Raw genomic sequence first — 26,069 nt, forward strand, 5'->3', positions numbered from 1 at the left:
GGATTCAAAAGAAAAAAAAAAAAGTTTTCTTAACATTCGCATCAACTGTTTTGAAACAGCTTAGTTCATTCATCAATAGTACACAGACTAAATTGGAAAGATCTCACATTTTTTCAATGGCTGCAAACTAGAGCGAAAAGCGAAACAACGTACTAAAGTAAAACGACGCAAAATCGCGTTTTGCTCTTTAGGGTTAACGACATACGCATGTTTATATATGTGTAAATACGCAATAAAATATAATAATTTATAAAGCTAAGTTCGGAAGATGGGACCTGTGGTTATTAAAGAGGTCCTGTCGAGACTTGTACTGTGCTGAATGAGGATTTTAGCAACGTTTTATGCATTATGATTCTAAATTTACAAACGATGTTTACTCTAAAAGTAAGTGGTAACTTGGATGTAAGAAGTTATTCAGATGCATTGTACTGAACACTATCAACTAGGTATATTAATGTACATCATATGTGGTGTTCACATATTTGCAGAGTTTCTGTGTAATATTTGCTTATCACATTCATGGTGTTATTCACTTATTTACAGTTCGCTTACAATTCACTAATGTATAGTCTACTTGATTACTGAAGGTGACGCTGAGACATACAAATCAGTGAGTAGAGTTGAAAATTCGTGTGCTCATTGAAAAACGTGTTTTACATCTGCTTGGCATTTTGTACCGTTTACTGGTACAGAACACTTAAAGATGTGACTAGAAAATTTTAAGTACATTATACCACCACTCAGCCGCTAGATCTGTGCTCAAAGCTCTTCTTTTTTTTAATTCTAGGCTGCTTTTAGATTTTCGCAATTCATTGCCAGGTAGTCTATGAGAGTTTTAAGTTTGTCTCTTAGTAGCTTACTCTTTTTTTGGTGTTGTTTCAAACATACCTAGGCATTTTCAGCTGTATACGGCCGGAAATGTAAGTCTTTGATGATTTCGCACTCGAACTTGTAGTGATCGATACCTGTTGAGTCGCATATGCATGAATGCGTGCAGTGCTTTCTGAAGCAAAAGAGATAGACTACAAAAGGGCCATGCGCTGTCAGGAAATATGTCGTTGCTCTGCCGGTACTAGTCAATTCCCTTGAGGGCACCGGGAAGAAGTTAAATGTCCCCCAGCCTGTTAGTGTCCAGTTAGTTTTTCACAGAGACATTAGGTCCCGTTTCAGTCTTGATTTAAGATGTGATAATACAATTAATTGGCAGAGAGATAGCTGCGGCAACTTGTCCGTTTGCACTATCTCTTACCAGTTGGTCGACTGATTCATTGCCTATTGTGTCCACCATGGGTGCGTGTCTAGTGAGGCTTGGGACTGGTATTCTCTGGGAAGTAGTTAAGTATTGAATTTCTCTTGCTAGTGGTGAGCGACTCAGTTCAATTATTGCCTGTAGGCTTGAGGCACTAACGGAAATTATAACACTTTTTTCTTGTTGTTTTCTGGCAAATTTCGCACCTTCTATGACAGGTAACAGTTCAGCTTGGATTAATGAATTTGTGCTGTCATGTTTTAAAGAGCACATTAATTTTATAGGCACACAAGGCACTTCCGACATCCATTTTAGTTTTTGATCCGTCCGTTAGATTCGAATTGGGAAACGGTCTATTGGAGAATTCACTATTTGGTTTTATGTGTACAAGCGACAAGCGATGGAGGACGTGGGCACTGTCCCTTTACCATAATGGTTAATCAGTACAGCACCACGTTTACCAATATCTAGAGCGGTCCAGAAGTGCAGAACATAATACAAAGGACTTGGACTTTTCTAGTTTACAGTGCAGATGACATTGTTGTGCATAATGCGCCACAGGTGTCCACAGATAGATATATGCACATTACAATGTGCAAATGGCTTATTTATGCCTTGTGAATATCCTGATGACATAGTTTTGTACAGTACCCACTCAATTCTTACCTTATAAACACATTAGGAATACTTACAATATACGCTATAAAACAGACATATGCCATATTTAAACACAGTGATTATGCTGATGATCAGGGTATGCAGGATGGTTTACAGTACAGGTAACGCTATAATCACATGTTACGTGGTTACAATTACAAACGCATTTCAGTTACTTTGCAATTACGCATGCATTACAATACTCTTACATTATAAATACATTAGAATTACACATACATTACGATATACGCTATACAATAAACGTGTGCTATATTTAAGCGTAGTGATTATGCAGGTGACCAGGGTATGCAGGATGGTTATAAAGTTCCGGTAACGTCACAGTCACATGATACATGGTTACAATTACACATACATTACAATACTCTTACATTAAAAATACATTAGAATTACACATACCTTACAATATACACTATACAGTAAGCGAATGCCATTTTTAAGCATAGTGATTATGCAAATGACCAGCACACATAAGGGAATAAGGGGAAGACATTTGAGGATAAGAAGGATCAGCGATTTGGTGTGTGCTATGATCAGCTTTTGCTGGAGGCAGAGTTCTCAAATCTGCTGCAAATCTCGTTTGAATTTCTTTGGAGTTGATATCGGGTCTTGCCTCTGACGATGAAGGCTGCATCGTCTGCGTAAACGAAGACTTGAGTGTGTTGAGGCCAATTCGTCTTGAGAATTTTATCAAATGTAAAATTCCAAAGATCGGGACCCGCACAGGACCCTTGGGGGCATCCTTTGGTCTGTCTGCGTGATATTATGCCGTTATTGTGTACTATAAGTAGCTGTCTGTCTTCAAGATAGTTGACCAGGGTATTGTGGATGTTTCGCGCGCACTGTGCTTCTTTCAGGGCCTGTATGATGGCGGGTCCCCGCAAGGTGTGCTTTAAACTGTTTATGAGAAGCTTTTCGAAGATTTTTGCCTAGGGCTGAAAGTAGGCAAACTGGGCGGAAGGAATTGGCAGCTGGCGGGTCTCTATTCTTCTTAAGGAAGAGCACAACTTGTCCAATCTCTAAAACTTTGGGAAATGTGCCCGCTTGTAATAATTTGTGGAAGTAGTTCCGGAAGAGAGGGACGCTCGTAAGAATGACCGCCTTAGTTATATTGTAATCCACCCCGTCTGGGCCAGGTGCCTTCTTTTTGGGCAGGTGGTGCAGAATGTGCAGAATTTCGGCCGTCGTAAACTCCGTATTGTCGGGAGTGCTTGACATGCATGTTGCAGAACGCACAATTGCTTGGTTTGGTCTATCTTCAGCAGCAACATCTTGAGTGAAAACGGAATCGAAGATGTTATTTAGCATCGTTTCCATATGACTGCTTGAGGATTGAGAGGAGGACTGCACTGTTGGTTGAATGTAAAGTTGTGCTGGCTTAAATATTTTGTCAGTGCTAATTTTGTGGTGCAGGCCGTAAACTTCTCGATTCTCTGTGCAGAATTTGCGCCAGCAAATGATTTTTGCTTGTATTAGCATTTTTCTGTAAGTCGCGCGTTCTCGTTGGAAGTCTCATAGGTAGTCCTCCAGGTTGCGACCTTTTGTATCCGTATTGGGTAGCCCCAGTTGGTGCTGTGAGCATTGAATTCTCTTACAATAATCTGCTTATGGATTTTGTGCTGCTGGTGAATGCTGTTGAGGAAAGTTAAAGTTATGTCCAGCTCAGATGTTGGGGGACTGTACACTGAGATGAATGCTGCTGGAAGATCTCCCACTTCCAAGAGAATAGCCACGTTGTCCCTGTCTGCTCCGAGAACTGCAGGGGTCCAGTCCGGGTTGCAGCAAATGATGGCTGCACGGGAAGGCTCGTCTGAGTCTTCCTTTTGATAGATGTTCCACTAAAGCGGGAAACCCATAACCTTGCCTTTCTTTGTGTAAGGTTCTTGTAGGAGAAGCAGATCGAATTTAGATCTGAGAACGTGTTCAGTTGCCTGCGCCGTCGCGGTTCTAGTTCTTTGTAAGTTAATTTGTACGCAGCGTATTTTTGAATCTGTTTGGTCTGGGTTAGGCTGATTGTGGAGTGCAGAATGTCGGCTGTGGTGGAGTGAGGTCAAGACTGGGTGAAAGCATTAGACGTAGAGAGTACTTCGTATGACATGTTCAACATAATTCCGGTAGTTGGGGCAGGCGGTTGCGTAGGCAGGATGATCTGTTGGGGTGTTGTTGCCGGTTCTATAGTTGTGGTCGGAGCAGTTAATACATGTTTGGGCTGCCGGCTGTGCAGTCTCTGATCCGACTTTTTGCATGAGATCCTGTGCAGTAAGCGCACAGTGGTCCTGTGTATGTCCTTGTGCTTGACACTTGAAGCAGCGCTTCGTGTCGAAGTACTCGGTGATGGAGTAAGGATGCCAGCCGATGTAGTCTGGAACGTAGTATGCAGATCTGGAAAACTGCTGGAGAGCACTCGACGATCTACTTAACGTTGTTGCGTTCCTTGAGTCTGTAAAGGACTGTTGCGGCTTCATTTGGAATGCTCAGTTCTGAACCGAGAGCTTTTTTATGTCCTGTTTTTGGAAGTCCGATGGGTGCTGTGCTACTGAAGTCTAGAGTTGATTTGAGCTTCTTTATCTCTTCGGCTGCATTGCAGACGACTGCTATGCCCCTTTTCTGTATGGGCCTGAAGGCTGAGACTTGAACTCCTATGTCGGGGAGAGGGCACTCCTTGGAGAGTCCGTCGATGAGCTGCTTGGAGATATTCTCTTTGGGGTAGACAAGCAGCGTATGTCTGTCTTGTGGGGCTTTCCTTGCCACCTGTGAGTAGGACGCACGGTGTGCTGCTGTCGGTGCTGCTGGAGTAGACACTGGATTAGCTGAGTGAGTATTTATTGATGTGGCTTCTGTGTTGGTGCCAACATTATTTGCTGAGGGTGTAGGAGTTGAGGCTGAAGAGCAATGCTCTGTCTCCGTGTTTGTGCCAACACTGGTACTCGTCGGTGGAGCTATCAAGTCCGGGCCTTGTAGGGCCAACGTGCCTAATGTGTCGAGTGCTGCAAGAAGTTGATCTTTAACGTCCTGTAGTAGGAGCGACTTTTTGCCTCGGCGATTATAGGCAATTGCATCACACTCTTGATGGACAGCTTTAAATTTATCTGAGCAAGCGAGGTCTGAGTTGAAGAGGGAGGCACAATTTACTTCTTCCTCGTATTCGGCGGTGTCTTCCTCTGACATTATACTTTTGTAGCACCTAGTCTATTCGTGTGGGTAGGTACGGATTGCTATTGAAGTTGCACTGTTTCAATGTAAGGTACAGAATACAGATGAGTTTTTAACACTATGTCAGTGGAGTTGAAAGTTCACTATGTCCTGTTGAGCGTCACTTGAGCACTTATGAACACTATTTGAACACTTAAAGAACAAACCTGCTGGTGGTTGGAATGTTCTGTTGCAGAATAAACTTCAAGAGTTCGACACAGTATTTCAGTAGTGGAGTGACACTGAATCAAGAATGGGGTAACAGAGAACTAAAAACACAAGCACTGATATACACTAATCATACGTAAGACTGCAACTTGGCAGTTTGCTAGCTTTCAGTAAGATCAACAAGATATGTCAACAAAATACTAACATAATATTAACAGAATACAACAATTTCCATAAACATAGTGAGTAATAGATAAAACACAGCAATTTGAGAATGTAATCAAAACCTATTGTCACGATTGAAATGTCAAAGGTAGTATTCACACTTTAGTAAAAGTAGTCATTATCACAAATTCAAACATATTTTATAAATGATGCAATTAATCAGTCCCTATAAAGCCAATTATAGGGACTGATTAATTGCATCATTATACAGTAATCAGCACCTGTAAAACTAATTAATTAAAATACTTATACAGAAAATGAATTTAACACGTAGACTGTAGCTGATTAATTAAAATGCTTAAACAATAATCAGTACCTGTAACACAGTGATTCGGAATGCACTAGATGAGTTTCTACTCATCACACAATTTGGTGCTTAATTAGCAATTTGGTGAAATTTCAGTACAATACGCAGGTAAGCAAGAAATGGATCTATACGATACATACTAAAGACAGCTTAATTTATGCAATGACAAGCAATATTGATTATGAATTAATATGCACCGTAAACAATTTAATTTGCCACAAAGTCAAACAGTATTAATTAATTCCTAATTTAAAAGTCCACAGGGAGTAGTGATTGAAGAATTGAAAGAGATTGCAGTTACACTATAATTTTAAGTGGAGAGATTCTGATACATAGTCAATCAATGAGGTTATTGCAGTTTTAATTATTGTGGCGCTGACGTTAATTGGACTAATTAATTTAAGAGCAGATTCTACCTGGGATGCTTTCTTCATCTGTGCATAGTGTGTCAGGACTTGTGTTTCTCTTGATTTGCTTTGGAAACATGAATGATCCTGAATAGGAACAGGGAGCTTACTCAAGCTATGTTCAAGAAGGTGTGAAGTAGACAACACAAGCAGGAAGGGTATACGAAACCCTTTATTTTCAATACTTTACAGGCCCTTCCGAACTTCGGAATACAGAGACCAACCACTTGTGGTCTGAACGTAAGAATATAAAACTAATAACTAAAACTCTAACTAAAAGCTAACTTTGAATTAGTATACAAATGCCTCGCACTAAGACTGGCCTTTATTTAAAAAAAGGTACGTATGTAGTACGCCGAGCTGCTGAAACTACCATACGTTTGCAAATATCAAGAGGTCTAAACCTCTGGCCTTAAAGGCAACCGAGTGAAAACTCGTAAAACTACAGTGGCAAGCGGCTTGCTTCCTAAAACTCCTTCTCTCTTCATCTTGGCAAAAAGCCACAACTTAAGTACTTGGGCGTTAGCAAGACAATTTGCATAAACAAGTTAAAGCATTTAATTCTGGCCGGAAGTAGAAAATAAGAAGTGATAGTACAGTTTTAAAATAAAATAAACGTTAGTACAACTTAGGATCCTTACAAGTGTAATCCAATTACAGACAGGGCACATAATCACACACACACTTTGTAAAAACTAATGCGCACACGCTTGTAATGTTGGTTGCGCAAAAATCAGATTGGACTGAGTCCGAAAAATACACAATAAAATAACTCCGGTTCTAACTGTCCGATTGGCTTGAAATTTCGAAACTTTCGCCTCCTTGGACTTGGTAGGGGGGTTCCATTTGACACTGATAAGATTCGGCAATTAGGGGTCTAATTAGTCAGGTAAATAAAAAGGCTCCACTACCTCCTTTTAGTCCTTTGGAACGGCCTTGATGGACTGTAGAGGCACTTCGGGGGGAGTGAGTAATGCTTTCAACGGTCGAAAACGCGAACGTGAAGGAATTTCGGCAGTTATTAGATCATAATTAATTATTAAATAGGTTGGTTGCGTTGGAACTTGATTCAAAATAAAGCTGAGGCTCTTCTCTGTAAGATGGTATAAGTTTTAGGCTCCTCCGACTTGCGACGGCTTCTTTAGAGAGCTGAGAAGGTGAACAGTACGGCGAAAATGACACTAAATTGCAATATAAATCGATAAGAACATGAAAAATTTGTAATTAATTTTCTAGAACAAAAAACTTAAATCGTTGTACTGAGGTCTTCAGCTATTCAGAACGACTGCTTTTTCGTAAATCCGTTGATAATTTCCGCGGTTATTAACTTAAGACCCGGAGGGACTATGATGCAGACACACAGGGGGCTGGTGAACTTGCGAATGTTTTCTGTGTACAGATGATATGGATGTAGATCTAAACTGTGGTTATGTTCTTCGTAATCTGTTGGATGATGCATCATATTATTGAATGTGCTGGTTTGGCGCAGTCGTGCTACTTTAACATTTGTTGCCTCTTGTTCTATTGTAATGGTGACTGGTGGAATGCCTGCTATGACATTTAAAGCGCTTTTGAGGCCCGTTCGATATGCCCTTGTGATTGCCAGGAAGAAAAGTCTTTGTAGAGAAAGTAATTGCCTTTGGGTATGCGTACTGAGGGTTTTGCGCCAAGCTGAAAGGCATGTAGTAAAATATTTTCTGTTACTGTACGGGACCATAGTGTTTGTAATTTTGGGGATATCCCCCAGTTGCTAGCAGCCGTGAATTTCTGATAGTTGCATAGGATTATGAATTTGTCTTTCATATAGTTTATGTGTTGATGACAGGGCAGTCTGTTATTACTTATGACTTTTCCATTTTGATTTTCTCAATAGATATCCGTATTATTGGTTACGTAGGATTTCTGAGCGAAGCTCCCGGTTTTGGAATGCAAAGTGCGTTGCATTTTTGTATCAATATTTTCAGATGAAATCTGTCCGCCCATTTTTTGAAAAGTATAGGTGATTGTTTTTAGTTTTCCTCTATTTCTTTGCGGCTTGTGCCCTGCGTGATTAACAAGAAAACGTCGGCATAGGCCTGGACATACGTGTGGGGGATGCTGTATACATTTTAAGCGCTTCATTGGCGATTAGATTCCAAACGACTGGTCCTAAACAAGACCCTTGTGGGCATCCTCTAGTGATCTCGCATGTTTGGATGTCAGTTTTGAAGGTGTACTGCATCATCTATTACTTATGTAATCTCTTAAAAACCTCAGAATTCCATCTGAACAGTTTAACGTTGATAAGATTTGCAATGCACCCTTCCGACATATTGAATCGAAGGCTGCTTGTATGTCCAGTGAGGTAACAGAGAATGCAGATTCATATTTTTAGTTATGCGTTCTATTTCTGCTGAGCGTGGAAGGTCCGAAGGAGCTGACCTGATTGAAGAGTCAAAGATATTTACAGTCTCCGAGTTTTGATCCTCATTTATCCTATCCTCTTCTTGGGGATAGAGGACTGATATGACTTTTGTTACTACATCTGTTGGAATATTAGATGCCAGGAAGTCTGATATGGAAAGTTACGGCGGTATAAAAGTTTTGTTGTGGGTTAGTTTGAAGGCTGACCCATAAAATTATGTTGTTGCCGCGTAGAAATTCCTCCAGCTTGTCGTTTTTGCTAAACGTATATGTTGCTTGTAGACCATTCTTGCTTTCGCAAACTGTTGTTTGACTTCCTGCTTTTCCACTTGAAGCCTACAGGCTTTGTACCGCCAACTGAAAGCCTTCACTCTGTTCCTTTCTATTGTAAGGGAATAGAGCCACCAATGAATTGAATAGAGCCACCCTTGAATTTTTTGAAAGTGTTTTTTGTTTGTAGCTTGAGGTACAGATATCTGTCACTGTTTCAATGAAACTGTCTGTTGAGGCATTTACTTCTTCATTTGAGTTTGCGATTTCAAAGCAGCGTATGGTATCCTGCGAGCAGGCTGTTATTTCCGCTTTAAATTTGCTGTGGCCTCCATTCGTTGTTTTAAAACGTCTATTACTCAAAATACTGTAGAGCACAGTTTTTGAGAAGATGGCAACACATGCGTCTGCGCTATGGGCAACGCCAATGACAGCCCGCAAAATTAAACTTGTCGACCACATTCAACGGCCATTCGTTCTGGCTATGAGAAAAGCCTATCGAATGACACCAACATCCGCAGCGATAGTCATATCAGGAACAATCCCGCTGCAAATTAAAGTGGAACAGAAGGCAGCGGTAACAACAGTACAACTCCAGCCATATGATCCACGTGATTACGAGGAAAAGAGAAAGGGAGTGTACTCTCACACAGACAGAAATCGACACGCAGGATAATGACGGCTTTTTTCGCCGAGCAAGTAAGATGCATTTCACATCGGGAAAGCTGATATCTTTCCTCTTCTGTAATAATACTGTAAAGTTATTTTTTAATTAACCAAGAAAGTCTATGTTAAGTTTTGAAATAAATATAAAAAAAAGGCCAACTGGTCTGAAATTTTCCGGCGACATTACACCTGCTATAGTCAGCTAGATGCGTTTTCCCGTATTCCCGTAACAAAGAGAAAGAAAACATTGAACATTGTGGATTTTATTTTTTCTATGTATATTATTATTATTACTTTCTTTCTGTTCATTATTTTTGTATAAATTATTGCTATCTTCCTGTTAATTATTTTTGTATTTAAGAATAAATTTATTGAAAAAGCTGGAAATATTGTATTGCTATTTGCTTAATGCTGATCTTCTTTCCAAACAAACTTCATAAATTAATTTTACTAAAACATCAAATCAATATCAAGAATCTGTTTTTTTTTTTTTTTTTTTTTTTTTTTTTTTTTTTTTTTGACAGTAAAAATATTATTTTAAAAAAAAAGAAAAAATATTTTCACTTATTTAAGAATAGTCACAATAGTCAATTGAATGGTGTAAGCTTTGTGTAAGTAATAAAAAAATAGTATTTTGAGAAAATGCTCTTATGAAGTTCAAGAAGGAAACAAATGTAGTGAAATATCCTTAAAACAACAGTCTAGACAGTTTTGTCTCCTGTTGATCTCTGTTTTTTAATTACGTTCTCCATGAAAAGAATTTACTTTTAATGAAACTGAACAGCACACATAATTCATAACATGGATTATAATTTAATGAATAGTATTTGTTATTATTATCCACTCTTTATTAATATCATTTGAATGGAAATTTGATCATTAAATCCATGCTATTTCTCTGGTAGAAATTCCTAGATAAGGTATGAATGTTTATAATTTTGTTGTATTTGAAGACTTGGGTACTGAAAATTTGTCAATGTGGAAATTACTTTTGAGATATTGGTCGTAAATAGAAATGATAGCATATGTTGAAATTAAACTCTTTTTGGTGCTATAATATGCATGTCTGCCAGTGAGTGAAGAATTGCCATAATCTGTCAAATGAAAAATCATTAAAAGTAATTACTTCTGACAATAGACGTGGGTGAAACTTACATCTATGATATTTCAAAGCAAAGCAAAGTTTAATTTGAATTACTCATGTGATATAAACATACCAGTTTGCAGATTTATTCCCGAAAATTCCTGAAAGTTAGTGTTTACTTTGTACTGTATTCTCTCGAGTGTAAAAACCCTTTTTTTTTTTTTTTTCAGAAAAAAAGCATATGAAATTCAGGGGTGCGGCTTATACATGTAAATGATTAGAAATAGATGCATACAAAGAGCTGGCAACACAGCAAAATGTATTTAATGATTGAGCATAAATTACATTGTTGGGTGAACGTTTCATAGGATTGTACAGGTTTAGTTGTAGTTGCTGGTCATGCTGACCAGTTGTGGGATACTAGTATTAGTAATAATTGATACTGGTAGTGCAGCCAACTACTGTAGTGATCGTCAGTGACAGTGAATAAGGAGTGTTAAGCACAGAAGCATGTTCCTTTTGATTGAAAAGTAAAAAAAAAAAAAAAAAAAAAAAAAAAAAAAAAAAAAAATGAATGTATGGTAAATACTGTTTTCCGCTCAACTGCTTTCACACCTGCAAAATGGAAAAATATTATATGTAGGCTATCTGTCGCTTATCCTCTAGTTTTTTTTTAAAAATAGGCATATTTAGAATATTGTATTTTTCCTAAGAGAAATTACATATAAATATTGAAGAAGGTTATATATATATATAAATATGCATGTACATGTTTATAGTATTGAGAGTTCTACAGTGAAATGCAGAAATATTCCATACTGCTTTGCACAAAAATATGTGCCAACCAAGTATTGGTCTTTCCAAAAAATATCTCTAGACCACTTTGGTCTTTTCTTTTTTTTAAACTTCTTCCGTTGCCTCTTGGCTAATAAGAAGGGCAGATAAAGATTCTGTTGAGCCAGTAAAACTTTGTGTTGAGCTGAAAAAGCCATGACACAAATAACGAAAACACGGGAAATCAATCGAGTGGGAAAACAGCGCGCGAAAGGTATACACGCATGCGCAAATTCAGCTTCTCTCATTGACAGCAACTTAGACCCTCGTCTCGCAGGTGTGAACGGAACTCCCATATTTTATGACCTTATGACTATGCCTCTATGCCTTTATGCCGCCGTCTAAACGCAGCCTAAGACATCAAGTAACACAAATTGTTCTGCACATTGCTGTGAGTTTTTATGTTCCAGCTATGTATTTTCACGTCTTATCTAGAATGAATCATCATGGACGTTAATAGCATAATCCTAGTATTAGTATCGCCCTTCTGTAACATATGGGAGAAATGTGCAACGCCTATAGCCCCAGTATGGCACTGTACTATGTGCCATACTGCCACATCTTAACACTATAAAATAAATTCTCGATGCGGGCACAGGGAGGGTTCAACTCGAAACAGTTACGGGATCCGGACGTTACCCGAATAGTCTATGAAAGCCGCTCGGATGTCCTGACCCTGCTCTCACCTGCATTCATTCAGTGCTGTTAAATACTAAATTATTGGTTAAACGCTACAGAAAAGCGTGGCACAGCTAGTTTCCTTTGTTCTCATTCAAAGGATCAAAAATTTTAAGCCCCTAAATAAAATGTCTCCCATTGATTTTGAGAGTATTACCTTTTTGCGCCCTCCCCACAAAAATGGGGTTTATTTTAAATCAGTTTTTAGATGCACATTTTCACGCTTTATCTTGTATTTTATTTAACTTTTCACGCTTGCAATCACTTTATCTAACGCTTTAAAAGCTTAAAAAATGTACTTACTTTACTTGTCCGTGTTTCACTGCTATCATCAATTATTGCTGCTGATATTTCTTCTGCATCCATTGTCCCATTATCATTGGGAATAAGTTTAGAAGTGCTGTTTGACAAGTCATTAGGTATCGATTGATTTAAAGACGTCTCTATAAGAGGTAATCCATCAGATGATATTTCATCGGTGATGTCCACATAGGCCGTCTCCGTAGCAGGAGCTGCTGTTGTTGATGCTAAAAAAGTGCGTTTTATTACTCACACTTAAACATGCAAATTTTGCGTTTTTATGAATCCACAGCAGATAAGAAAGTTTTATTATGAGACCATAAGTATAAATTAAAATAGAAGCAAAATATGGGTGAAGCATGTAACTTTAGTATTTTCTAAGCACATATTTCTGAACTCGAACTCTTTTCATAATCACATAAAGAAAATTAAACTACAATTAAGTAACCTCTATTACACCTGTAGATATCTCATATTTCTTTATGGAGACAGCAAACGTGGTAAATCAGCAATGCCGTCGCCGGGAATCGTACTCCGACCCCTGAGACTGCTACCCAGGTGTGTTTCCGATTACACCACAAAGGCACACAGCGAATGGGTAAAAATATTTATTACATTCTTCTCCATTTAAAGGGCGACTGGGGAGGTGGAACCGTGTCGCTAAACCCTCGTTGGTGACGAATTATCGTCCACTATGTTATAGTTCGGCGCCACTTGTAGAATCCCTTGTGAATTTATTTCATAGCAGGAATCACGAAAAATGTGTAATGCTTTCGCCGAGATTCGAACTCCAGGCCTTCCGATCACACCACAAAGGCACGCGGCAAGGAAGGAGAAAATACCCTATACACCTTTTATTTTTCCAATATCTTCTACTTAAAAATAATTGTAATTTAACATAATTTAAAAGTTACCACCGCAATTATGAGATTTAATTTGTGCGATCAGAAAATGAAATTTGCGCTTTTTTTATTTGGCTGATTTCATGTCTTAAAAAACACAGAAACATCAAAATACGAGTACTTTCCATATTTCTTCAATGAATTATATAATGCAAATTGTTTCCCATAAACTCCTTCTACAAGACCAGAAGATAAATGAAACGGCTAATATTTCGTTTAAGGCCTGTTACGACATAAGGCAACTCGTTTCGTTACGCGGGTCGAGCTGTTCCTATTTCTGGTACCTTATATACTCCCTCTTTTAAAGGGCGACTAAAGATGAAAGGACCCAATCGCCAAATCCTGGCTGTGACAAATTATCGTCCACCGCCATTTAGGACCACCCGAGAGACGTGAAAAATGTGTAGTGCCCTCGCCGGGACTCGAACCTGGACCTTCCGAATACGCGTCGAGTGCACTACCCTTACACAACGATGGCATGCTGGAAGGAGAGAGATTCAGTGGTTTTTGTGATTTTAATTATAAATTTTTTTTATCTGATTATACCAATTTTAGTACAAACTATTTACAACAAAATAGTGAACTCATATTTTATCTTTTTACCTATGAAAATTTTAAACTCTAATTTAAATCACTGTGCTGCCGCTGCTTGTAGGCTCTCTGCAATTGATACCATTATCAAAGAAACACCAGACGTTATTACTTTACAAGCGCCCAATCATATTCAAAATAAAATTGCGCATGCTCGGGGACTTGGAGAGTCGCTATCATTATTACTAAGAAACAATCTGAATTTATAGTGGACGTAGTACAAGATTGTATTGTGGCTGTCTCCACGTCTAATGGTCAAAATAACTTTGGTATTATATCGGTTTTTTTCCTCACCGGCGGAGGATTTGAATGTATATTTATATGCTTTAAAAATGTTTTAAAATTGTACAATTTTAACTTTAGAATATTGGATGATTTTTAATTTTAAAAATTTTAATTGGGTGCTACGGCACTGAACCAGAGGTATTTTAGTATTGATTTATGATTCATGATTTGAAACTTTTCAACAAAAATGACTCACCTCCGATTTCTCCGGTGGGAATTGGTTGGACCGACTTGGTATTAGTGTCATCGGGCATTGTTTTTAACTATGTGGAAATGAATATTTTAGATGAACCTACCTTGAGTGACAATAGATAAATTTATGTTGATTTAAATGCTGTAAAAATTAATAATTTATATGAATCTCTTATTCTTACAATTTGTTTAGAACGAAAAAATTTGTCAACAAACTGAAAATAGGCATTATGAAATTTGAAAATGAACTTGTGAAAGTTAGAGATGGAGACAGTTTGAATAACGTTGCCCTCAGGCTAGAAGAAAATATCCAAATAAACATGGATAAATTTTTAAGACATAAAATGAAGAATGAGAGTCAGAGTACAAACTGGTGGACCCCTGAATTAACTATTTTAAGACGAAAGACAAAAGCTGCACGAAAAAGTTTTCAGATAAAGTGTCTGGACGTGGAGACAAGATTACAAAGGAAAATTAATTACAAAAGAGTTTTAGCGGTATTCAAAAAGGCAATTAAAAAGACAAAAAGAGACCTTCGAAATTATTTGTTCAATATAAACAAGATTTATTATGACAAGTTTTATAAATATGCCACAAATAAAGGAAAGGAAAAAGTTATTTTATACAAGGATAATTGTAGTGTATCCACGTCTGCCATGAAATGATATGATAAGTTGATTAAAGACACCCTGAGGCCGGATTATTGTTCTAATTATCCTGATTATCGAAATATTTTTATGGAAGACGACGAGGAGGTAGAGAAGGCGTTTACTTTGGTGAAGATATATGTGATGTTATTTCTAGCCTCAGAGATGGCACTGCCTCTGGACTCGATGGAATCGGGACTACTTTAATTAGAATTCTTTTCGGAGAATTCACCTCTTTTTATATATTACTTTACAACAAATGTACGGTTTTAAAGACTTTCCTGATATTTGGAAAATTGATTCTTGTTCCTAAATCTACAGGTGGGCATAGACCCATCTACTTATTAAAGACCCATGCAAAAATCCTAGATAAACTCATCACAAAAAGACTTGAACATTTTTTAACGAAAAATAATATTAGCAGTTCAAATTAATATGGCTTTCGAAAGAATATGTCTACCGATCTAGCATTATATAATGTAATCCAACAAGTCGGAGAAAGGCGACAAAGTAAACATGTGGTCCTGGTCTCCTTCGATGTCCGAGGGGCATTTGATTCTATTAGTTGGTTCTCCTTACTGTCTATATTAAAATAAATTGGCATCTCAAGAGAGCTATTTGGTACAGTTAAAAGTTATTTTAAAACAGAGAATTAATTTTTCTGGGCAACTCTAATACAATTAATCTTCATTATAAAACTGGAAAAGGCTGTCCCCAGGGCTCATGTAGGGCTCCCCTGTTTTGGAGCCTCATAGCAAATAAATTACTGCAAGAAAATGTACCTGATACGAATATTACCTGTTATGCCGATGATATTATGGTAACGATTGCAGGATACTCCATCGGAAAAATAGAGGCTACTTTTAACCTGCTTGAAAATGTTTTTAAGAAATGGAGTACTGAGCAAAATATAGAATTTAATATTGAGAAAACAAAAGATATGTTTTCCCCTCGAGGAGAGAGAAATGTTAGAACCCCAAGATTGAAATATGATCAAAAAAGAATAAAATTTGTGAATATGTTTAAATACCTGGGTGTAGTGATCGATGGTAAGTTTAATTTTATACAGTATTTCAAGTCAATCCAACGAAACATAGAAAAAATTTTACATTATTATAAAAATACTTTTACTCCGGTCACTCTTTCTAACAAAAGCTCTACCCTGAGGGATATTTACAAAAATGTTATTATACCGAAAATTCTTTATGTTATTGGCGCATGGGGTGATCGAGCAGGGGAGCTGGTCAAGACAAGGCAGAAATTAGACTCATGCAAAGAGCCTGGACACTTGCAATTACAAGATCATTTAGAACAGTCCCGACAGAGTTGCGTGCCTACTGGCTGGTGTACCGCCTCTCTCACTTATATTTACTTATGACAAATTTTGTTTGAAATATAACATAAAACAGAAAATAGTGTATGAAGATAAATCAATTACCAGCGAGGCTGTTTTAGAACATGCTCTGAGTTCAAGCCATCCTAGCGAATCTTACAGCATATCCTATGATAAAGGCTATATTTCAGCTGGAGAAACTGACATCTATACAGATGGATCAGGGTTTGCGGAAAGCGTCGGCTGTGCCTTCGTTATATTTTGCCACGGTATTGAAATTGATTATAAAACGTTTACTCTAAAAGCAAGAAATTCAGTTTATCAAGCAGAATTTTTGGCAATTAAACTGGCTTTATCCTGGATCAAGAAATTATCCGTGGGGTGTTACATTAATTTATACTCAGATGCCTCATCTGCTCTTATGGCGCTCTCCCGCCCTTTTCAAAAGAATAACATTGTTAATGAAATTAAACAGATACATTTAGCACTACGAAAGAAGCATATGTTGAATTTACATTCGATCAAAGCTCACGCTGTTCATTATGGGAATGAGAGAATTAGTTCTGTTTCCGCGATTCCTCTTTCCGCGTTTTTCAAAATTCTTCCTGCTCCCGCGAAGTCGAAGAGTACAGTCCACCTTCCATAACTCCTCAGAGATGTCACGATGAGTCGTAACAAGAGTTGGGCTTTTTTTTTTTTTTTTTTTTTCTTTTTGTGTGTGTGTGTGTGTGTGAATAAGTTAAGTCTTCGTTAGATTGAAGACATGTCTTAGTTTAAGGCTCTTCTCGAAATCTTTAGCTTCATTCCATTTATAATTCTGCAATATGGATATTTTAGACATTATTGAAACTAAAAGCAAGTTCAGTAATACAGGTTCTCAGCATCGAATTCAGATATAGTTTATTAGGTTTTCATAAATGAAAGAATTAAAAGCTGCAAAAGCGCAATTAAGACCAAAGAAGTCGTCGTTTCAGAAGAAAGAACGTCGTTTTAAGAACGAATATTTATTCTGAAAGATTTTATTATATCTCACCTTTATGCAGAATTTTCGAAGAATATTGTTTTTTACTTTTAAATACAGTATTAGCTTCATTCATGCAAAGATCTGAGATCGTAAGTTTTTTTCGATTATTTCTTTTCAAAATTCTTTTTTTTTTTTTTTTTTTTTAAATTAAAATTTTTTTCCTTCCCTACATTTCGGGAGAGGGGCAAGTCCACTCGCCCCCTACTATGTAACCCTTTTGGGAAGGGGAGGGATAATGAAGATTGTTGATTTCTGGGAAACAGGCACGTTTTTGACAACGGCAGAAATAGGAATCGCGAAAAAAAAAAGACACCGAATGCTCTAGCAAATGATGCCGCCCTAGGGTTTGGGACAGAAAAGGTTTCCATTCAAGATTCGAAAAAGATGACATTGTAACGTCTGAACACCCGTGTTCCCCCATAGCACAAAACATCCTCAGGATGTCCTATTTAAGTCGCAATATCCCGGGATATACGTAGGATGTCCTAAGGATGTTGATTCTCAGATGTCCTGAGGAGATCGTAATTTAACATCCTAAGGATGTCTTATTGAAGTCGCTATGTCCCGGGATATGACAGGATGTCCTGAAGATGTTGATTCTCAGATGTCCTGAGGAGTTCACCAATTTCACATCCTGAGGACATTCATTCTGCATTGTCCGGAGGACTTTCGTTGTCAAACATTTTGAGGATATTTGTTCTCAAATTTACCAGTTTTAATTTTTTGACATTGCACATCTGAAACTTGTACATTATTTTATTTTTCATATGTATTTTACTAAGTTGTTTCTAAATGCTGTACATTAAAAATATTGATATGATTGATGATTTATTCTTGTTATTTTGTTATTAATTTTAACTGCTATTTTTTTTGACGTTTTTAAAAATTTATTTAGTAATAGAAAAGATTTTTTTCAATGGATTAGCATTTTCTAGAATATTTGCAAAATTCTAAATAACATATATTTTTTTATATAAAAAATGTATAAATTACATGTATAATTACTTACAGATTACAAACCCTACTACAAATATAGGTAAAATTAGATATAGATATATTTAATTACGGAAACGAATTTTTTTTTTAAATTTGGGTATAGAGACATTAGTATTTTTTTAGAAGCAGGAAACATGAAAAATTAGCAACTGCCTTCGCCGGGAATCGAAGGACGGACCTCTGGAATACCGGCCCAGTGTGCAGAACCACTACTAAGGAGAGAGATGTCTTCGTGGAGGACTTTCTAAGGGAAACTGGCTCGTATACACGTTACACGTGGGGAAAACCACGAAAATACCCATGCAGCCAGCCCGTTCGCGGGATTCGAACCTCGGATCGCACTACCAGTGTTCAGCGACTTTACCGCTCGGCCGCTGGTGGGCCGAAGACACGCTAGGAAAGCGGGAGAAATACCTCATATTACTTCTCTTTTTAAAGGCCGACTTTTTTTTAAGGGGATCCAATCACTAAATCCTGGGTGTGGATATACCTCATCCAACACCTTTTTAGTTCGGGCGCCACTGTAGAGACATTAGGATTTTTTTGGGAAGCCGTAGAGATGAAAAATTAGCAACCGCCTTCGCCGTGAATCGAACCACGGACCTCTGAAATACCGGCCCAGCGTGCAGAACTATTACACCACGAAGGCACGCTAGGCAAGCGGGAGAAATACCTCATAAGGAAAATATTTTCCCTCTAATTACAGGACAGAAAATGTTTTTCAATCGCGCGATCTGTTATTGATATTGAATTACAGTCGTGCGATAATTTCGCAGTAAAGATACATCTCTGATGACTATCCAAGATTCTAGAAACTTTGGTCTTATATAGAGATGGTCGTCTTATAGAAATAATGCTTAATATCAATATTTATTTATAATCTCAGAACTATTGGTCACTTTCAGAAGTGGTCGTTTGAGAGGCGATATTCTATATATTTATTTACTGATACTCTCAGATTCCAAAATTTGTTTATATTCTCAGAAATATTGGACGGAAGGTGGTCGTCCCATACATACAAAATTTTACATTTCATTAAAAATGAATTCGGCATTACTTAACTATTTCCCTATTAATTAATTAATTAGATAAAGAAAAAATTAGGAAATAGTACTGTTTATTACGGAATAATGTAGGAAGTTCTACAGAACTATATTCTTTCGCGTCATTGCACATTGTATCCGGCAAACTACTAGTTCCTCGTATTCTTCCGCAAATCCATAAACATCTGTCTGATTTGAAACGAAATCCAAAATGGCTGCGCCATGATGTTAACTTGTATGGATATTTTTTGTTGCATGAAAGGTAAGTTCAGTTGCAATACTTGTATGTTTACTTTTTTTGCTTTTCGAATTTATGTTATTTATGTCATTTTGACAGTTAAATGTTTCACAGCTTTATGAATTGTTACCATTCTGTCGTGAATTACGTGTATCTCAATGGCTGGCTGTCTTTTAAAATATCTAATTTGCCCTGCTATCCAAATGTTTATGACTGAATTTTGTTTAGTTTATGCATTCAGTTTCAAAATAATATGTGTGATCAGATTGCTTATTATTTTATTGCAGCAATACATTTATGTTAAATAGTTTGAACAATTGTATAAAAATAAGAGTTTGCATTGTTTTGTCCAAAATATGTATGGTTGAAACATTATCTTAATCTAGCTTGTAATTCAAGTTTTTTTGGGGGGGTACTGTTCTGTTATTGGGACCAGAATCGGAAATGTATGAACCTGTGTTCGTAAGTATGTGCATAGATGTGTATATATAGACACACAAACATACAAATATACAAGCATACATAAATACAATTCTGAACCCGGTCCTGATAACAGAACAGTACCTTTTTTTAATCTTTTTTGAATATTTTATAAAAGGATTGAGCATTTTTCAAACTGCATATCATTTTAAGATTCGACTTGCAGGAAGACAAAATATGGTCATTCAATCAAATGCGTATGATTGCTTTTAACATTTTCTTATAAATATTGTTTGCATTTTTATTGTATTTTAGATACTTTAGTTATGTAAAGTGAACATGAGAATATTAGTAAAGCTGAAGAATATGAATAGCTACCATAATACATGTATTTTTTCATCGAGCCCATTGTTTTAGAAACCAATGCACCATTATTATATGCTGGCTTATTTTATAGTTATATGCAGTTTAATTTTATGTTCATGTTACTGTAGTATTGTCATTATAATAAAAGTATTGATAATTTTTGTTGAATCTTGCAAGTTGCCTAACATTCAGAATTATTACTACCGAATTTTACCGATAGGTTTTTTTGAGTTGACATAATCTGTCTGATAAATAAAATAAACTGGTGTTTAAATTATATGCATTTCTCTTAATGTTTCATTGAAAGTGAGATGGAAATATAAATGCTATCCAGAAAAGTGAATTCTTTTTGCCTGAAATAACAAACTGTACTAAATGATTAATGTTTATATCATTTTAGAAATGTCAATATTAAAGTTTCTCCCTCTTCTCTTCTTTGATTTTGAAATAATTTATAATAAAATAATATATGCATAAGTGTAATTAATGTAAAGTGTCATTCAATAATATAATTTATTTTTACTGATATTTTTATATTTCTTATCTGGGTTTTCTTTTGGTGTTAGAAGGAGGAAAAGACTGTAATGTTTTAATTAAGGAAATAATTAAAACATTACAGTCTTTTAAATAACACAGTTACAGTAATGTTTATTGAAGCAATCAGTACTGTGTGATTGCCAGTGATTGAATAATGTTAAAATGCATTGTTCATAAGGAAATTTTCTTAGATTTGTGTTATAGATTTTATTTTGACACAAGCTGAAATTTGAATTATTGGAAGCACTTTGAAAACCCGAATTATTTCCTGAATCATTAATCAGGCCAATATATAACATACAAATTTTCATACAAAATTATTTCTTTGAGCATATTATAAAGAGCTCATTTAATTTTATTATTTGTACAAATTTTAGACAAAAGTAGCATGTAACAGTTAAAGATTTATTGAAGCCTACTTGTTACTTGTGGTAACAAAGAAGTGTGAAAGATATTGCCACATTAGCGAACATGACGATCATTGATGCTTAGTTTAGTAATTTAATAATATATTGAGAAATGCTGGGAACTTTCAGAAGTAGACATTTCGGAAATGATGGGCTTGATAAGAAATTTACATGGTTTTATTATTTATTCTTTAGTTAAGAATGGATTTTAGATGTTCATGTGAAAGAATTCTGTTTAAGTATATGTGAAAGAATTGTTAAAGTTTGGCATTTAAAAAAATGAATTAATAATATGCAATTATCTTTTTATTATACATATATTACTATATATTTCTAATGCGCTATGTAAATGTCAGTGCTAAACAGTTGAGATACTATTGTCAGGGCAATCTTTTCTTATACATGAAAAATTCTGATACTTTCTTATCATCTGCCCTCACAGCTTCAACTTATGCTAAAACAGCAAGAGTGTGCACACGATAATAGCAAACTATGAATATGCATACCACACACGTGTATTTACATGCTTTATATTTAATCTTTATTTCTGAATAGTATTCCATTGGATGAAAAATATGTGAATATTGACCCAATGTATATATTTTTGTGTGTGTGCATCCTAAAATTTCTTGTTTCTTATAAAGTGCTTATTTGAATTACTACTTGTGAACAGAGCAGTAGATATGAACCATAAACTAACCATTTTGCCAATTTTCACAGCTTTGCAGATAGTCAGAAAACACCAAAATTTGTAACAATGTTAAGTTTAAATGATGTTCTATACTTTTGTGTTAATTTTTCTATTCTATTAATTCTATTACTGTGTTATCAAACTTTCTGCAGGAATTTCAACTGGTTAAGATGTTATTTCCATGTGGAGAAGAATTTGGTTTTCAAGCTAGAAAAAATTGCAGCTGAAGGATTTTGTAGAAGGTCAGTCAAACTGGTTTTAGTTAATTATAATTTAATTTTGGGTGAAGAATTCTCAAATTTATTTATCATAAGTGTCTAAAGGTCTTCTAAATTAAATTCTGCTTGTTTTTGAAATTTTTCATGACATTCATTCTTTGATTATTATTATTATTTTTTTTAATTTACTAACTTACATCCAGGCACATAATTGCATTTAATGCCATACCTTAAATATTGTAAAATGTTAAAATAATACATTTCACTTAAAAATGTGGTTGTGACAGTAAATTTTCTGTTACATTTAATCATATCTATAAACATTGGTATACATCATTTTTCAATAATCTGTATATTATTTTGTGCATTTCTTTTACATCCAAGATCTGGCATATGACTTGCTTTTCAAACTGATAACATGGTGTAATAATGTAATCTAATGGTTAAAGTTTACTATGGAACGGGCCAAATTTAATAAATTATTCTTTGATAGAAATTTATTCATTTGTTCAGTGTGTCTCATCTCTTTAAATTGCTAAAGTAAATTTTATGTACTTGCATTTAGGAATTTTGACTGTATCAGAGTAATTTTCAGTTATTATAACATGCAAGGGAAAAAATTCATTCATAGCTCTGTATTTAAAATTAGTTAATTAAAGTCCTTATTAAAGAGGGACGTTTTGTTGTTTTTAATGTCGATAGAGTTTAATTCAAAAATATGCCACATTAAGGGTTACTTTTTAACCTAATTTAAAATTTTCATTACTTTAACATGTCCAATAATTGTTATTTTAACTCCGATATTGTAATAATATCAGAATTCCTTACTTTTTGATAGGTAATCCAAATGTAAAACAAGAAAAGAAAAAATTAAAATCTAGAAGTATATTTATTTCATACCTCTAACAAATAAAAACAACACAAGCACTTTTTACTGTCTATCTGCATAGTGTGTCATGTCCCGTAAGACTGAGATTTGTATGATCAAATCCATGTTTCAGTTAAAGGAAAATGCATGCACAGTCTTCCGATTTTCTCTTCGATTAAGGATTCTGTATATACTAGCATAAGAAATATATTAGTTAATGCAGTATTATACATCAATATTTATAGACAATTATTGTGGCTATGTTTATTATAATTTTGTTCACTGTAATGGCTGGAGTGCCTAAACCATCATGCTGTGTAAACAAAACTCAAATCTTCATCTCTGCATACTGCTCCACTAGTGTTTAAACCACTGAAATGGTGATTATGGTAGAACATCTTTGGTAAAAATTTACTCTACTGTAACCCTTGGTGAATCATTTCTTTTTTTTTTATATCAAGATCGTCACCTGAGAGGATCGGCACCAATTTCAAGGTGGCCGCTACACAAAACCAAAATAAGAAGTCAAAGACATACACAAACTCTGTGTCCATGTACACATCGACCTATTAAAACAGAGAACTGCACAAACTGGGCATTGTGCACTGCCTTAACTTTGTCCATGTACACATTGATCTATTTTCACTTTAAGAAAATCAGAAAGTTAAAAATATCATAGTTACCAGAAAAAATTCGCCACTGTCTTAACACACAGACAACCAAAAATACACAGAGAGGAATAAATTACCAAAAATACATATTTCCTAACATAAAAACATTAAACAACAAATCTTCTAACAAAAATTAACACACAGAGACAAAAAAATAAATGAAACATCATTTTTTTTAACATACCTTTTTTTTTCACCTGCATATGTTTAGGCTTCCCACCACCATCTTCCAGGTAAGCAATTCAATTAAATTTTTCGTCTCTTAGTCACTTCAGACATACTCAAATGATGGTACCCACACCAAAATAATAAATAGTATGTTCAAAATACAAGACCATACCACTTCCGTGCAACCAAACACAGCAATTGAAAAGAATGGTAAGAACCAAAAACCTGAGACCGTACAAAAGGTTTACTATTAAAAAAAGTAGCCCAAAACTAAATTTATCACAGCACATTGGCAATATTTGCAGAAATAACTCCTTTTTATTGACAAAAAAAAAAAATTTTTTTTTTTTCCCAAAGGCTACTTTCACCAACATTATCAACATTAGGGTTACCGAAAAACTTATTTGACGCAATGGGCTTCCACATTTTACAAACAACCAATACCACTTTGCGATTTTTTTTCAGACAGAAACCAAGGTGTACCATACAGTAAAGATTAGCCACATCTTCATTTACTACTGTTACAAGTACTTCTTTGGTAAATTTCTGCGGTTAAATTCAAAAGTTTAAAATTGCATTAACATGATCAGATTCAGAATCATAGCTAGGGTTTTCAGCGCTCAGGGACAACTGAAGATTTCGCACCCCCTACTGCTAGCCAAGGATGGAAAACATTTAATTCTAAAATGTTCTAACATCAGTTTGGCGCCCCTTGGATTCTGCACCCGGGGACAGATGCCCCCCTTCCCCCCCTCTAGCTACACCCCTGATCAGATTTTATTTTCTGCACGTAGCTAACAATTACTTATGTGTTGTCAGATAAATGTTACCAGATGCAGTTAATTATTTTTTACTTGCCAATCTCATGAGACAAGTTTTTTTTTGCTCCTGCAAGACTTTACTTTGTGTTGCAAAATAAATTCATTCTCACTCTTTTTGGACTTGCCTACGCATTGAATTTAAAATAATTTTATGAATAGGTAAGATGTGATTATCATAATTTTGTTTCTCTCTTTATCTTGGCAACTTTATATGTTGATTCAGTATCCAGGTTACCTACCAGTGGCTGATTGATAAAACTGCTCATATGTTCAGCTGGTGGTTTGAGTTTATTTTCTGACATAAAAAAATTTTAAAAGGCATCCCCCATGTTTATTTTACTATAATCGAAAAATCAAATAATTGCTCTGTTTATAGGTACTAAATGTTAAAATATTTTAAATGCTTCCTTTAATTTGCATTCTAATAGTCATTTGTTTAAATTTAATTATGAATTATATTCACATATAGTAATTGTGAGTGTTTTCTTATTTTAGGTGCTGTGAAAGGCAATGACAGAGATCCAATTTATCAAGAGTTCTTATATACATAAGAATACATGGATATAAGATTGTTTATCATGAATTCAAATAAAATGTGATAAATTGGATTAATAAAACTATTTTGAATTTTGAAAAGTGTTTTTCCTCTGTTAATCATAATATAGTGCCATAAATTTCTGAATGTGTTTATTTTTCATCCAAATAAATAGCTTTACAAAAATTTGTCATATTAATAGATATTGCATAATTTAGCATTATTATAAATATTTATTATAGCAGATTTAGCTGAACTACTTTTTTAGTCTCTTTGCAGATGAAGTCACAAAGGTAAGTGGTTAGATATTTTTCTGTATTCCCCATTAAGTAACTTTATCTGGTAAATTACCATTACTTATATACTAAAGGTGAAAGAATAAGCTTTCCTTGAAGATACAAAAATTTGCAGATATTTCAAAAAATTGGTATACGTAAAAAAGTTCTTAAATTGCCACATATGCGAAACTGAAAATGTTATTATATATGAAATAGTTCAGAAATATAAATATTTTCACTATTTTTTAACTATAATTCACTGCATTTGTTATATATAATCACAGTTTAAAATAGCAGTGTTTTTCTCACTGTGATTTCTCATGTATTTTGATTCATAAATACACGTACATAAATCCACGTATTTTGATTTCTCTTTTGAG

General features: G+C 35.4%; 1 protein-coding gene and 1 long non-coding RNA gene across 3 annotated transcripts in view; one reads left to right on the forward strand and one right to left on the reverse strand.

Annotated features, from left to right (window-relative positions):
- The window catches only part of LOC118184200 (uncharacterized), a 233,200-nt gene that overhangs the window by 9,397 nt on the left and 197,734 nt on the right, over positions 1-26,069 (reverse strand). For both annotated transcript variants that reach the window (XM_085807600.1, XM_085807599.1), the window contains exon 5: positions 12,462-12,685. In XM_085807600.1, the coding sequence (XP_085663726.1) occupies positions 12,462-12,685 (224 nt within the window). The remainder of the gene's footprint in view (positions 1-12,461; positions 12,686-26,069) is intronic.
- LOC146993482 (uncharacterized) lies at positions 19,660-25,508 on the forward strand. Its single transcript, XR_015038500.1, has 3 exons — positions 19,660-19,733; positions 22,283-22,372; positions 25,372-25,508. It is a non-coding gene; the product is annotated as an uncharacterized LOC146993482 (long non-coding RNA).

Source organism: Stegodyphus dumicola, chromosome X1 (genome assembly GCF_044657685.1).
Source record: "Stegodyphus dumicola isolate Sdum_Otavi_A_Nest chromosome X1, ASM4465768v1".
Classification (NCBI taxonomy): domain Eukaryota; kingdom Metazoa; phylum Arthropoda; class Arachnida; order Araneae; family Eresidae; genus Stegodyphus; species Stegodyphus dumicola.